At 48.0% G+C, this 16114-nt stretch overlaps 1 protein-coding gene across 1 annotated transcript in view; it reads right to left on the minus strand.

Moving 5' to 3' along the window:
• The window catches only part of CACNA1H (calcium voltage-gated channel subunit alpha1 H), a 429314-nt gene that overhangs the window by 53203 nt on the left and 359997 nt on the right, over positions 1–16114 (minus strand). The window contains exons 15-21 of the mRNA XM_067534310.1: positions 12505–12595; positions 9585–9793; positions 5741–6175; positions 3484–3584; positions 2796–2919; positions 2581–2649; positions 2211–2395 (exon numbers count right to left, since the gene is read on the minus strand). Coding sequence (XP_067390411.1) covers positions 2211–2395; positions 2581–2649; positions 2796–2919; positions 3484–3584; positions 5741–6175; positions 9585–9793; positions 12505–12595 — 1214 coding nt within the window. The remainder of the gene's footprint in view (positions 1–2210; positions 2396–2580; positions 2650–2795; positions 2920–3483; positions 3585–5740; positions 6176–9584; positions 9794–12504; positions 12596–16114) is intronic.

The following is a 16114-nucleotide window of genomic DNA, read 5'->3' on the forward strand; positions in this document are numbered from 1 at the left end:
TGCTTCCATGCTCAGGAGGCTGATAATGTAGGCAAACGGAGATGTGTGAAGAAGGGCTAGAGGATAAAAGGTAAATGTTGTAAGCCTGGGACTGCCCAGTTCAGAGGTAACATCAGACGGTTTATACTCGCTCGAAGTGAAGAGTGCTTACATAGCTTCTTGTTTTCCCAAGCTAGCAATGAATAAAGTGACAGATTAAACTGCATCTGTGGAGTCTCTGGAATAATAATGCAAAAGGCTTATGCAAGGAACACCAGAGTCAATGATAGGCTCTTGTGAATACAGCAGGTTGAATTATTCTCTGGAACTAATTTTCTTCCAAATTCTGTCCCTTATATTTGTTCTTACGTCATTTGTGCCCTGACTGTGATTATTTTTCATAGATTCCAAGGCCAGAAAGGACCACTGGGGCCATCTCATCCGACCTCCTGCATGACACAGATCATAGAACTTCCCCCAAACAATTCCTGTTTGAACTACGGCATCTCTTTCAGAAAAACAGAGAATCTGGATTTTAAAATTGCCATTGATGGAGAATCCACTACACAACCATTGCTGAATGCAGTACTGCCCAAAAAGCTGGGCCAAGACCGTGCCCCACAGCGCTAGGCATTAGAAATACACAAAGTAAGAGATCGTTCCTACTCTGAAGAGATTGTAATCCAAGAAGACAGCAGTAAAGACAAATTCAGACACCAGACTGGGGGACTGAAGCAACAGATTAGATGGAAACATTAATGTAACCACTTTGTCACCTAGGAAATACCTAGCGAACACACAAAAGCCATTACTTAGGTAGGAATGGTTCTAAACAAGATTATTTCTCGCTTACTAGTGTGATGGAAAAAGGCTACTTTCCCCATTTAGGAATGGCTATGCATGCACGCACGTGTGTCCACTCCCCCCAAATCATAACAGGTGTACCTAAAACCATTTGGTGTTCACGTTCATTCACTTCCAGTAATAAGCAACTGAAAGCTCAGATGTTTCTCCATCACTGCTGAAGGCTTGTCTACACTGGATTAGTTTAAATTGGTTTAAAAACAACTTAATTAAAATTACTGTGCAGACACACTCAGTTTGCTTTCAGACTGCTTATATTGGTTAGCTTGGGTCTGGAAATTGATCAGTGCAAGATAAACAGCTCAAAGCCAAGATCACAGCAATATCAGAGTCCACATAGGAAGCTGCACCAGCTTAACGAAACTGGTTTAAAATCGTAGCTTTAATTCAATTGATTCAACTTTCTGGGTATCCCAGGCTGGAGACTGGAAAGCTGGCGTGGAAACCTTCATGAAAAGGCAACCTTTCCCTTTTCATATCCTACTCTGCCTCTGATGTGGAAACAGAGAGGGATCCTGGCTTGGTGCTAATCCAGAAACGTGAATGATATTTTACAGCGTTGGAAGAACCCTCTTCTAGAGCAATTACTTGTTTTCCCATCGCTGAGCAGATTCACTACAATCAGCTTTGCCCATTTCTGTTAACACTCATCTGTGGTGAGAATAGTGTTTTATGACCCAGGAAAATACCATTAGTTTTCCCATCATTATCAGCAATTGTTCTATCAGAGCACAGGTGCCATAAAGTGAGACTCACTATCATGATGATTCCAATTTACACAATGCGTGCAATGCACTGAAACAATGCAGTATTTTCAGTGCGTCCCAGTGGATAGATTACAGGGACTCAGGAGACCTGGCCTATGGTTTGTGACCTTGGGTAAGTCTCTTCCCCAACCCGTGCCTCATTTTCCTCACCTATAAGGTAGGGACAACATTTACCGCCTTCGTGAAGCACTTTGAGGTCTTTGGATGAAAAGTGCTAGCTTCAAGAAAGTATTTTGCTTCCGAAGAGTTTCACGAGCTTAAGGACTCAAGTCTTACCTTCCAAACATCTTGATACATCAAAACAAAACAAAGAGCTCGTCTCCACGGCAAGTCCGGGTGTGAATCTACAGCACGCCAACTTGCTGCACTGCAACGTCCTGTGGGGACCGTGCTACAGTGCAGCAAAAGGCCTGCGATGTGGCTTAGCTCACTCCGCTTTCAAGTAGCAGCAGCTAGGTTTTGCACTGGGACTTCCACTCTAGCCGTGCCCAGGTAGCAAGCCGGCGCACTGCAGATTCACACCAGGGCTTGACACGTAGCTGCTTGCCATGTAGACAAACCCCAAACCCACAAACCCAGTGTTGCCCAGTGTGAAAGTACCGGAGAGGCCTCAAGGTCCGCAGCAATCTTAGGACTCGAAGGATACCCAAAATCTTAGCCCCGCCTGCTGATGCCATGGAGACGATGATATCGATGATGGACACAAAGACCAGGACCCCATCCAGGACATTCCAGCTGCTTTGGAGATAGGTATTTTCTCCAGAGAAGAAGCCAAGGGCCACCACCTGGAACCGGTAGGAGAAGGATATTTTAGCTGCGACCTGGTCATTGCATCACCCGCACGCCTTTGGCTTATTGCCTGCATGGGACAGACATTGATGTGTGGTGAAAGACAGGTCAGCTCATCTCCCAGACCACAGAGGCCAGGCCTCATTGTGGGTTGGCAGGCTTAGCACCGAGACATAATTACCTTCACCATCATCTCAGCAACGAAGATTGCCGTGAAGATGTAATTGGAGACACTCAGGAATATCCTCTCCTGTAAAGCAGAAAGCAACGGAAGGAGGCGAGTCATTTACACAGCAGAAGCCCAGCCCCCTCCATCCCGCAGGTTCCTTCCCCGACTGGAAGGAGGTTGGGGGAAGTTACTGTGGGGGTTGGGAAAGGGAGGGGGAGGTTGCTCACGGTGCTGTGGGGGTCAATATCAGGCCTCTCCAGTGCAATGGTGATGCAGTTGAGAAAGATGAAGACCAGAACCACATGGTCAAACATCTTGTGGGCTATTACTTTCTGGCACATCGCTCGAAACCTGGGGGAACGGGGCAGAAAGGAAGAGGTCATGGCCAGAAGCCGGTCTGCGTCAGCAAGCTTGGAACTCACTCCTCTGGCTGGGATTGCCTTTCCTGAGAGATCAAATTCAGATTTAAATCCTTCAGAGGTAACTCTCTCAGGGTGCTGAGATAGGAACTTCCTGTGCACAGTTGGCTGCATTAATTAGCAATGAAATAAAGAAGAAATAACAATAATTTTAACTGTGTTAAGAAGTCACCTCAGCTTCCTGCCAAGGCGCCGATGGCCCTGGACAGTGATTCTGCCGGACTATCAGAGAAATGTTACATACAGCACGGCGGGCCAACTTCTGATGTTCTGACTCAGTCCTTCCAAGAGGAGTTTTGCCTGAGGAACTAAAACTGGAGGCTGGATCTCCCCCTCCTGTGGTAAAACCCACTACGATGGCTGGGAGAGAGAAACGAAAACCCTGCGGGGATTCCCTCACAGAATTCTTCCCCACCACTCGGGGCTGGGTGTGCCCTATTTCTCCCGAGCCCCGGTTTGCAGCTGCCAGCCCACCTGGTGGACCGGGATTTCTTACCGATTCTGAGGAGAAAACAAGTAGAGGGACCAGTCTTCGTGATTCTTGCACCACTCCGGTTTGTAGGGCTCGAGGGCTTTACGAATCCTGTAGCAGTAACTCTGGAGAGAACAAAGAAATTGCTCTTTTCTTTCCTGGCTCTTTAGCCCACGGGGTCCCTCTGCCTTTCTCCAACAACCCTCTGAATTCTTTGCTCTACTGGTGGTTTCTAGAAAAAGGCTGCGTTAGATCTTAATTTTCACAGCCAAATTCCGCCCTAGCTGTGTGCTTGTGTGGCTCCCCCATCACCACAGTCTCTGAGTGCCTCCCTATCGTGAACGGATTTTATCCACACAACATCACAGGGAGGTAGGAAAGCGTGAGCCCCATTTTACAGATGGGGACCTGAAGCACAGGGTGGGAAAAGTGACGTGCCAGGTCCAAAGGACGCCTGTGGCTAAGCCAGAAATTGTGCTCAGCTTTCCTCGTGGCCCAGTCCAATGCTCTGTCCAGTACACCATATTTCCTCCCCTCCTATCAGGCTCACGGCGAAGACCCACACAACATGGGCCGTACTGTGGGTGTGCATCCAAAGAGAGAACGGAGGACTTGTTACGGTGCAATCTGATGTTCAGACCAGCAGCTGGGATTGGGATGGACACAGGCTGATAAAAACCCAGCTGTCTTTCTCAGCCCGAGGAAGGGAAGCTACACACCTGGCCAAATCCTGAAGGCCTTCGTCCTTCAAAACTCCCCCCAAAGTGAGTGGGAGCCGGGGGGGTGGTCGCTGCACTTGAAACCAATGCAGTCACATTTTGTGACTCCATCTTCCCACCATTCATAAGGTGAGAGGGGCTTCCAAGCCTCACCGTGTTGCACTAAGTGCTTATTAATGAATGACTTTAATCCCCCTGGGTCGATGCATTTTTTGGCCTCTGTATAAACTCTCCTATTCAGAGGTAGTGAAAATCCTCTTTTGTTTTGGGGGTTGGGGTTTGTTTGTTTTTTTTGGCAGAGCCAAAATGTTGTGCCTAAGCCACTTAACCGCATCCCGGTAATTACATCGACACTCGTTTATATGCTGATCCTCCGTGCTGGCTGACAGGAGGCTAATCTGTCAATGTGAGGGACGAGTCTGAGTGTCGCGTTGGGACTCCAGTCTGTAACCTCAAACAGGGATGCAACAGTGACTGGAATCCTCTGAGCTTTGCCCTTCCTCTGGAGCAAAGTCCTTGAAACAGTAATCGGGCTCTGGAGAGGTCACGGTGGAGGGCTGCCAACTTCCAGGGCTCTCCGTTTGGTGCTGGAGAGCAGCTGGGTTAATGCACTGCAAGCTGCTCCGGGCCCCACCCACCAAGCCAGGACATGCCACACGTCACCTCCTCTTTCCTTGGAAGGAGGGACTTTCTGGAAGTTGGAAGAACAGGTCCAGGGGAGCTGAGAGCCGAGCTAGTGCCCGCTGTGCTGAGAACACAGGGATAAAGATGGCTGCGCACCGAGGGGCTGTGCAGAGACCGGCGCGATGCTTCCCTTGAGAATCCAAATCGCTGTAAGGTGGCCGAAGTCTGCGAGTGGTTCAGAGCAAACCCGGGGGGGCCTTGGGGCTCTGCACGTGGGACTGCGTTGGGGAGAGGGAAAGCAGTGTTTCATGGGGAGCCAACGGCCTCACACTTTGCACTGAGCCTAGGCCAGAGAAAAGGGGGCGGGGGGGGGGGTCTCCATTTCAAAGTGAGCGGGTAGACTGAGGTTTCCACTGCAGAGCAAAGCCAAAGGGAAAGAGGTTCTGCATTTCAGAGCATGGGGTAGGTAGGGCCTGAAATTGTTGGCAAGCCCCACGGAGAGGCCCCGGGCTTCTGAGTGAGCACTGGGGGGAGGGCTCTGCATTTCCAGCAAGCCCGTGAGGGAGAGGCCCCGCATTTCCCAGCCGTCCCAGGGAGGCCCTGCATTTTGGAGTGCTGGGGGGAGAGGATGGCGAGCGAGCCGGGGGCCGATTTACACCGTCAGATACAAAGCACGTGAAACGCGGCGCCTTTGGCCAGGTGCCCCTCGGAGCGGCCAAGCACAAACACAAAGACAGCGCGAAGCGAAGCCCCGGAACGAAACGCCCGGATGTGATTTTCTGGGACCCGTAGCCGCCGCATTCTCCACCGCTCTAGTTAAATGGTGGCTGGGGAGGGCGGGGAGAGAAACAGAGGGGACATCTCTGCAGTGACCTTTCACCCAGGATGCCTGGCTCCCCAGAGCTGCCCGACTCCCCCCGCCCCCCCCGGCAACTTACGTCGTCCATGTCGTCCTCGTAGTCCAAGGGGTCGTCCTTGTGGCTGTCGATGCGCAGGAAGAACTCACTGGGCACGTGCACCATTTTGCCATTGCAGTCCGGGTACTCTGCGGGCAGCATGGCCGTGGTGCTGATGCTGAGGGAGTGGCGCAAGGTGGGGATCTGGAGAAGCTCCGGCAGGTCCAAGGAGCTTCTGTAATCCAGGGACTCTGCCCGGCGGTGCAGGGTGGCTCTGCTGACCGTGCTGGACTTGGCGTCGTCAGAGTCATCATCCGTGCTCCCTTTCCCCTCTCCGGAGAGCAGGGACTCTCTCTCCCCAGACTGGCTCTTCTTCTTGAGGCTGGGGGCTCTGCCGAGACTGTTCCAGCTGGAGCGTCGGCTTCCCCAGTTGCTGTTGGGCCCCCAGTTGGCACACGGCGAGCTGCGGAGGCTGGACTGAGAGATGGGGAAAACACGTCAGCTTTCACCCTCAAGCTGAAGGGGGAAGGAAATGGCTCAGAGGGGAAGGAATTGAGCCTGCGGTCATCGCACGGACTGGTAGGAGGCTCCAGAGACAAGACAGTCATTCGGTTCAGAATAGCCCGGGACCATTGCAGGTGTTTTTAAGGGCTAAGACACGGGCTCGACATGCTAGAGTCCCAGTTGTGTGCTTTTCTGCAACCTCTATCATCTCCGTGATTTCCTCCTGCGGCGCACGTACAACGGACCTGGGTGCATAGGTGAACCGACATCAAAGGTGTCCCTCTAACGTGTACCCTCTGCAGGGCTGGAGCTTTTCACAAGGCAGGATCCTTCGACCCCGGGTGGGTTTTAACAACACCGGGTCCTGCCTGTGCACACCAGCCACGTTACAAGGGCTCCAAGAGGGCTTTCCTGGGACATCCCCTTCTCCAGAATTACAAAAGCTACTGCCCCCCCCCAAATTACTACGGCTTGGGGTCTGATTCCACATACCTGACTCAGTGTCACACAGCAGCACAACACCTGTCTTAAAACATATGCCCCATGTAAACTGGGTACAACTAATGAAAACTCAGTGCATCTGCTCCAGTTCCAGGAATCCCACAGCAAAGAAAATCAAGGAGGATTTTATGGAATCCAGTCCTGGGGTCACAGGGCTCTTTTACATGCCACTTTACATCCCATCACTCTGGCAGCAAAAGAATGCATCCTGCCCTAAAACTTTATTTCCAATGGGTAATATTTGTTTAAATGCCTAAGTGATTTAGGTGCCTAAATCACACTGGCTTTCAATGGGACTTAGGCACCCATGTCACCTAAGTGCTTTTGAAAATTTTACCCAGAGAGTAGTCTTATTTTTCCTTAACACTGCTGCATAAAACACTCAAATAGATTCCTCCCTCCCTGGCAAATTTCTGATGATGATTTTGTAACTGCAGTTTGCAATACTGAATAATTCCTGGGACAAAAGCGTTCAAGGTCAGAGTAGCAAAGCCACGAAAGAAACCTCCTTTTCTTTTAATATTTTCCTTCCGGCACTGAAAAACGGCTGATTGCTTTAAACATTTTCATTGGTTTCGTTTAGGATTCATCTTAGTGCTTCATGTTCTTTTGGATGGTGGCACTGCTTGTGGCCTGCGGGAATAGGGAAGGCTCCTGATGCAAGCCACGAGCCAGCAATCCCATGTAAACCCAAGACAAACAATAAAGTCATCTCTGTTTTCTTTTCAGAAGTATTACCTTGGCTAAGCAGCTTACCAAAGGGGATAACGGTTCTGCCTAGGCATGCGGCATGAAGTGTGCTCACGCTCCACTGCTTTGATTTCAACAGGATATTAAAGTTACATAGTGAAAAAACCAGGGCAGATAAGCAGAGATGGAAACCCATTTGTCTATTAACTCTGCTCTTTCTGTTTTCACCGTGCTTTCCACCCGCTGCCCTGTTGTGAGTGAAACAAAAGCGACTGCCTGTTCAGTAATTCCGGCTCTCTCTCCCTCCTCAGATAGCTATTCCCAAACGATAATCCATTATTTCAGATCTTGGTTTCCGTTTGTTCCCCTCAACAAGGGGCCGCCGTAGAACAAAGCGGGAGTAGAGCAGCGGTGCGAGGGGTGACCAAGCATTCAGATTCCTTCGCAATCATCCCAAAATGGATTATTCTGGCCTCCCATTTAACCCATCGTTAAAACGCCACAAGGAATTCGGGCACTGCAGAGCCACCCCCTGTCAGTCCCGCTCGGCTGGAGATGCTTCATGCAGCTCAGCGTTGAGATGCCCGGGGGCTGTGCAGTTGTTCCAGGAAGAACGTGTTTCTTACCATCGCGGTTTGCCTATGCCAAAGCCAACGGAAACCCCTCAAAGATGGTGCCCAGGTGTAATGTCTGGGGCCGCTTGGATCCAGTCAGCTGCTCATCCCCTCTCCTGACTCCCCCATCGTAACCAAGGGGACATGCCCAGGGCCACTGAGCCCCTGACCCCCACCTGTGCAGCACCAACTAACCTCTTCTTCCTCAAGTCTTCTAGGGAAGAAGTGGCAAAGTCTCCAGCCCCTAGTTTCTCCAGTGACCACAGCACCAGCAACTCACCTGGACTGCTCTAGGCCCTCCCCATCATGTCAGCCCTCCTGATGACAGACCAAACACACTATCCCATTCCACACCTGACAGTCCAGTCTGCGACTCTGGATTCCCCATATGTTCTCTGCAGCCCCAATCCACTGTTGTGAACCATCCTGCCCTATTTTGTCATGCCCCCTGCTTCCTGGGCTCACCTTCCCACCTGCTTCCCTCAAGCCTTTCACTTCAGTTCCACCACCTAACACAGGCTGGGAAAGAATCACTGCCGAGTTGCAGGGCATTATGGGATAAGAAGTCACCATGAAGCATCATGGGAGATGTAGTCCAGCCAGGGAGCTGAGCCAATAGGGGAGAATGGGGAATGAGGAACCTAGAATACAAATCCCATCAGGCACTGTGGCTGCTCAGGTCAGGTAGATATTAATCTCTGCATGAAACAACATGAAACACTGACATTTCCAAATCAAAAGTTTTCACATCTTTTCATTCTGCAATATGTTTAGGTATTTAAATTGTTTGTCCCACTTTAGGATGAAAACGAAGCTTCAGAATTTCCCACAGGATGGCAATTCCAATTTGCGATCAGCTCTACACATAATCTAGGTACATTACCAAACCCACCCACCCGCCTAAAATGTTAAAAGAACGTTATGAAGATTGCAAAATCAAGTACTCAAAAATTAGTAAATGCCAAAATGAAGATTGCCTCTGTGCAACCTTAACTATGTCTCTTTTTGTGTATACATTATGATACTGTCTTTAACTACATGATCACATACTATTTATCCCACAAGACCCCTGCATCATTCTGTGCACAGGCTGGATCTGCTCTGGGGATGAATCAGAACTATCAGGAGGTTGTCCGTGGGACAGCCTTTTCATAAGGATGGCAAAGGGCACATCTCTGCCTCACCCCCTGCCAAATTTCAAGTCCTAACTCCACAGCATGGGGGCACTAGAAGCTGTTCAAAGAAAAGGTTGCCAGAATTTTTTAACATGGAGGAAAACAATGCATTTTCCTCCAGCCTCATTCTCAGAAATGGCTGAACTGTTTTGGCTGAATTTCCCAAAACAATTCAGCCTGATGCAGACACACCATTTGTAAAATGTCAGCCCAAATGGTTAGAGTTTCTCAAAGTTATATGCTATTGAAAACAGGGTCTTATAATGGAAAATATCGGGGAACCTTAATCAGAGGCAGTGCTACCAGCCCTGCCTATAATATTATATACTGAAATTTCTGTGTGTGTGTTATTATAGATCAAAGGCAGATAATAGGAGGAAACTGATAATGCTGGTAACATACCAAGGACTTTTGATCGTAGCCCAGTGGATCAACTGAAGCATTGCTCCCCCTCCTTGAGTCCACGAAGGTGTGCACCGAATCCATGTGTGGCGAGCACTTGGGCGTAGGCATGGGAGTAGCAGCAGTGCGCATGATGATGGGCGGGGGCATGCTCCCCCTGGTCTCCAAGTGCCCGTTTGGGGTGATGGCAAGGGAGTACATCTTCATCTCTGGAAAGAAGGCGAGCTGCAGTTAGGTGTCTGCTCTGGAGCTTAGCTGAGGACTGCAACCAGCACTTTGAAAACGAGCAACCCCCATGTGTCTCCTATAGACATCACTGAACAGAAGATGACACTGAAATCCCTCGGCACCAGCAAGGTCATCACCACCACAATGCAAGGTCAGGACAATTCAGATGGACCAGTCTTAATAATAATCCCTAGCTCTGACATAGCACTTTTCATCAGTGGATCGCAAACTGCTTTAAAAAGGAGTTGGTATCATTATCCCCACTTAACAGATGGAGGAAACTGGGGCATGGTGAGGGGAAGTGACTTGTCCAAGGTAAGGATGGCAGCAGAGCCAGGAATAGGACCCAGGTATCCTGAGTTCCAGTCCAGTGCTCTGTCCACTCGGCCATCAGCATTTGTTGAGCTTGAAACTCATACCGGATTATAAAAGGAGTTGCAGGTGCTTAGCAGCAATCTGGATTGGAGTTGTGGATCATATGGCTATTATTTTTCCCCTAAGAGAAGCAGCTGTTAGTCCTCATGTGTTGGCCAAATTCCAGCCTGGATAAATTATTCTTCCCTTCCTGCCCTAGACTGTGGTGCAGAGATTTTATGATTTGTAAAGTGCTTTGGATTCCTTCAGGGCGGAAGGCACCGTACAAATGTACACCACAATCGTTAGTCATCCATTCCAGGGACAAGAAATGCTAAGGGTTCCTAAACATGAAAACATCTGTAGGAGTAATCCTTATACAACAGAATAATGTAATGAACTACCTTTCCATGATAATTGCTGCTAGTTAATAAAAAGAAAGGTAGCAATTACACCGTATTGTTTCAGCTCTATGGCAAGTGAGAAGGGACTTGAGACATAGGGGCTGTCACAGCAACACAGCATCAGATCTTTTCAGAAAACAACATCATGTACTCGTTAAAAATTGCAGCAACTGTGTTCATGATGAAGATAAACAAGAGGCTATATAACAAAACTCCTTTTGCACTGCTGAGTGCAATAATACTCTTTAATCAAAAGCCTAGATTCAAATACCAGGTCTGGAGTCGAGAGCAACTCTTAATTTATTCTGGCTCAGTGGATTCTGGTTTAATGATTGCAGAATCTGCAGTCTGGGGGTGGGGAGAGGATGAGACCATCTGCCGTATGTAGGAGAGAAGAACAATTTTACACTTGTACAGGTAGTTCAGGAAATGATTCCACCTCCACCTAGGTAGGTTACTGCATTGAGAAAGCCGAGGGTTTTATTACCCCTGCTAATCCTCCTCTGATGCCTGCTTCTGACATGTAGTGCCCTTGCATTTTAGCATCAATTTGCTTATTGGTTTATACACAATGAGCCTGACCATACACCACTGAAATCAGTGGAAGCTGTGCCAATCATTTCAAGAGGTGGAAGATCAAGCCCAAAATTTGCTAATCTGCACCCCACAAGATCCTTCTGTCTATACACATTTTCCAGGCCAATGGGTTTGCAATGGAATCATTAACACCTTTATTTGTTTGGACACTTGTTGGCATTTAGGTGGTTTATGGAGACTGGAGCTGGTCAAGTTATTCCTTGTCCACGGTTTATTCTGAGAATTCAGCCCTGTTCTCTATTTGTGAACTCCCTGAGAATAAGTGGCAATTTCCTTCCCGCCCTGGAATTGGCCTGTTGTTTGAAGTGATTCTACAAACAGTTTATACAAGGAATTTCAGCTTGGGGATTGTTTGCCAACAGTTTGCGGCAAGGATGAGTTTGACAACCTGCTCCTGGGAATTTTCCAGTTGAGTTGAACCATGGGGCAGCTCAGTCACCTCGTATTGCTCCAACTCCCGGACTGGTGACCCCCAGCCATTACACTACTTCTGTTTCTACCCGAAATGAATTCCCTTTGATTGCCAAACAGCTGTCACTGCATGGGTTCAAATGAATTTTGGCTACAGGCCCAAAAGATGCTTTAAAAATTCTCTGAACAAAACTCCACCCTGAAAATTAAAAGAAAAAAAATATCAAGCAACTAACCTGATGTGTGCATCTGTGGCACTGTTCACTTTGCTTCTGCATTCCATCCCTTTACCCTCCCCCCCTTCATCTCTCTTGTCTCTTGCGACTGTAAGCTCTCCAGGATGGAGCAACTGTTTGTACAGCACCTAGCACAATGGGCCCTGTTCTCACTCAATCCCTAGGGGCTGCCCTAATACAAGTAATAAACAGTGATATTCTCCACTAACGTTTTTATCAATCAAGCGAGACCTGGAGGCATGTTTGTTTGAAACACTGCCCCACCACCGTAGCACCCAATTAAATGTACTCCCCCTAGGGGAGATGAAAGGGATAGTGCTCAGTGGTTCCCAAACTTTTCACTAAGTTGCATTTTGTCTCTTTTGGAGACCCATTACACCTGTTCCCCGCTCTCCTCCCCAGCCCTCCAGCCTCAAGCTGTCCCCTCCCCTTCCCAGGCCAAGCCCTCTGGTTGGCTCCCCCCAGCCCTCTCGCTATCTGAGCCTCGCCCCTTCCTGCAGCCCAGTCAGCCCCTCTGCTGGCTGTCTGCTCGCTGGCTCCGCCACTGATGCTGCCTGGAATCGCACTCCCTGTGCCCCTGGTGGGACCCGCCAGGTGGGAAACATTGAAAAACCATTCCACGGGGCCTCCGGAAGCAGAGTTATAGCATAGCTATGCACGCTGCCGAAGGACATTCAAGCTTACTCCTACCTGCTGCGCGGAGGTCTTTCAGTTTCTCAAAATCCTCATCGAAGGTCGCAGAGGTCTTGTCCTCATCCGTGTCTGACCTGTTGGCGTCACCCTGCAGGGAGGGGGAAAGGTGAATTTAATGTCTGATTAGTGTTTTGTTCTCGACCAAGACTGAGAAGTTTTCAAATAAAATTGCCTGGCTCCATTTAAGGTACTAATGTTAGAGCAATGGCTGCCCACATAATTCATCCCATCCGAGGGGCCATGTCACGTCATGGGCAGAGCACTGGCCTGGGGCATGGAAGAGGATGCCTCAAGTTCCAGCTCCAACCCTGACTTGCTAAGTGACCCCGGGCAAATCTCTCCACCCTGTTGTGCCTCGCCTTCCCTCCCTTGACGCTTACAGCTGTTGCATTGTTTGATAAAATGGGGACAATACCTGTTGTGGGTTTTAATCAACTAATGTTTGTAAAGTGGTTTGAAAGCTGGGGCAGGGACTGTCTCTTCATCTGTGTTAGTACAATGGTGCCCTGATATTAATTGGAGTCTTTGGGCACTACCATAATATATGTACTAAGCACATTATTATCTGTATTAAAACTGCTTTGAAACCCCCTTATAAAAGACATAGCTACTGCCAGCGGTGCTGCATTCACTTCATTGTCTAGCCTAACTGAATAGTGAGTCCCATCGCAAAATATAAAAGCGTTGTTGCAATCTGAGAAGAAAAATTGGCAGTGTGGGATTCCCTATCTATCCTCTCTCCATAATCCCAACTCACAAGCTGCTGGATTTAGATGTCAAAAGGACATTTTTCTAGCTGCCAGTGCTACAAAACTCAATTCGAGAGCTGAAAATCAAGCCATGCCCTGTCTTTCATCCTGGCTCGTTATAAAGATTCTGCAATGGAAAGTCACCCGGCAGTGTTCTGGATGAGGTAGAACAGAACCGAGCGTGGTCTTCCATAACTGCACCTGATCTGCAGGGCTGAGATAATACTGGGAGCTTATTTATGTCAGTAAAATCAGCAGATGTGGCTTGAAGACAGAGAGAGTTGAAAGTGAAGATAATAACCACAACTGGAGACTTAAGACTTGGTGGCTTTATGACAACTGAATAACCACGTCCCTCCAGGCTATTTCCACTCAGGCTGAGCAGATAAAACACGCTTTCCTTCCAAAACATCTGCCTATATATATTTTTTAAGATCTGTATTTAATGACAGCTAGTTTGTTGGCTGACTCTTGCGTCAATATCTTCACCAAACAAACATAGATCACGGCAAAACTTCATGCTGGGGGGGGGGGGAGGGGGTGTCTGTGGCTCGTGAAGAAACCTCTTAGCAGAGTCAGTGATTTTCGTCTCTGTGCCATCATTCTGTTCTCTCTGTGAATCAGGCCCTGCCCCCGCAGAGGTCTGGAAAACTGTCGTGTCTTTAACCGTCATGCTGTAACATCTTTCTTGCCTATGGTGCATCTCATGCAGAGGGCCTAATGAACAATTCTGTCTAGTCACGTTGCTTTTAGTTACACATCTATATACTGGAATATTATAGAAACAACACACGGGAAACCATACGATTCTTGCAGGAAAGAAAATGAACAAGAGTGTATTAAAGTAACACGCAGGGTGGGATTTCCAGAAGCACGCAGGGGGCGGAGATTCAGCGGCTATCAATTGCTGTAGTGCTACAGAGCGCTACCCCAGAGGACTCCAACACTGTGCCAACTTACACTAGCTGGGGAGTTTCACCATGGACTATTGTGCCTCAAATCTTATCTGGCTGGACCATCCCCGGAGTGGAAGAATAATTCAGTCTTTGCAGCTGATTCAATCCCTAGTGTCTCCCGCTAGCCCGCCAACAGGGGGACCGATGGCGACAGTGAGTTTTGAATTTGGGAGAAGACCCAGGATTCCTTTCACGCACAGGGCCCTGACTAGCAACCAGAAGACTGTGTTATTGAGAGGTTTTGCATCTCAGAGCTGAGCCTCAGTCACACAATCCTCTTTGAAATGTCTTTTCCAGGTTTGAATGCTTGTTTTTTGCTTTCGTGTATCCAGGTGAGCTACCAAAAAGACTAACCTAAATTCAGTGAAAAGGCTGCAGCATGAATGCTCTTCCTGTCTAGTTCTCCCAAACAAGTTCATTCTGTGAGTGGTCAGCAGGATGGAATTACTCCGGCAGGCAGTCCAAATGATCCATCAGGCTACAGAGAAGTTGTGCAAATTGGTCTCTAACTGTTGGAGTAATTGATCCTATAAGAGGAGCAGTTTCTTAACTGGTGCCTGTACAAATCACCATGGTCTTAGTAGACACACACAGTTCTCCCCAAAGTGGTGGTGAACTTAATTTCTTTGGCAGGTGTGTTGCTAAGTGGTGCAGCCAAAGAAACAGGCTGAGAGGGGATTGAATTTCTTGGTTCAGCTTTTTTGTTTCATGGACGAAGAATTAACATTCAGTGACTGCTAGATCTGCATAATTTTGGAAGCTCTGGCTGGCGTTTTACAGTAGATTTGAGAGTTTTTTTCAGTCAGTTCGTCTGGAACCTCTGAGTGACAAGGAGAATTTTTGTCCTTCTGCTTGTAGTTCTGCAGTCACACATGAAAGTGAAGGATGCTGAACATTGTGGTGGATTTGCACGTCTAGTCTCTTTTTTTCAGGTCCCGATCAAATTAGCAGCATTTACAAGTCAAGCACTGAAGATCAAGCTGGGTTTTTTCTGCCTCTGACAGCATCATCAGCAAATGATTCCCCCAAGCAAACTCAGCTGTCAATTTTGTCAATAGCACAGAGGACAGAAGAGAATCCAGTTTGCTCCCCTTAGCTGTAGAAAAGGGCCAACAATAGTAAAAAACCCCACAATTCTGTCAGTAAAGTCGGCCCATGTGACTTGGAGTGATCTGATGACTAAGAAGGGCCCATTTGTACATAACCACCTTTCTGACCATACTCTCACACGGTGTCAAATGGAAGAAGAGCAAGACAAAAGATCTCAGACAAGTTCCTCTGCAGCATAAGACTTTGGGTGAATTCCTGTTTAAATTACTTTTCATATCTTGGCATAAACATCTAGTTAGGGAATCAAAGATTAAAGCTGCAGAAGAAAAAAAAAATCAACAGCTCTGCTGAATGCTTCTTCCTGTGAATTGCAGCCAAGGAAGATTTGCCAGTCTTTGTTGTACAAAAACTAGATTCATGTATAAGCTGATAGAGGCCTTGTGGTTGAAATATGGCCCTGGTGGGATTTCTCTGGTGCCTACTGCAGCTTGCTAAGAGACAATTGACAAACCTATAGGCATAAGCTTTGCCAAGCCTCCTAATGAATGAAACCTGAAAATAAAATGCATGCTGCAAATTTCATTTCTGGGGTGGTTTGGCCGTTGTGATGTACTGCTGAGTAAAATAATACAGGCTTTAAAAACCACCTCTTACACACATTTAAATCAGTTTGTAGCAGCTCTAAAAGGAGCCATTAAACACTAGCAAGAAAACAGGGCCCAATTTGCTAAGGCTGTAATTACATATTTAGAGAGAATATTGCACAAGCCACCAATTTCTGTCTTTGTAGTAGCACATGATTCTGCCTTTTAGAGAACAAGCAGGAGACAGGACATTGTGGAAAGGCCAGGG

This window comes from Emydura macquarii, unplaced genomic scaffold (genome assembly GCF_026122565.2).
Source record: "Emydura macquarii macquarii isolate MOO-44397 ecotype Brisbane River unplaced genomic scaffold, CSIRO-AGI_Emac_v2 contig_3390, whole genome shotgun sequence".
In the NCBI taxonomy this organism is placed as follows: domain Eukaryota; kingdom Metazoa; phylum Chordata; order Testudines; family Chelidae; genus Emydura; species Emydura macquarii.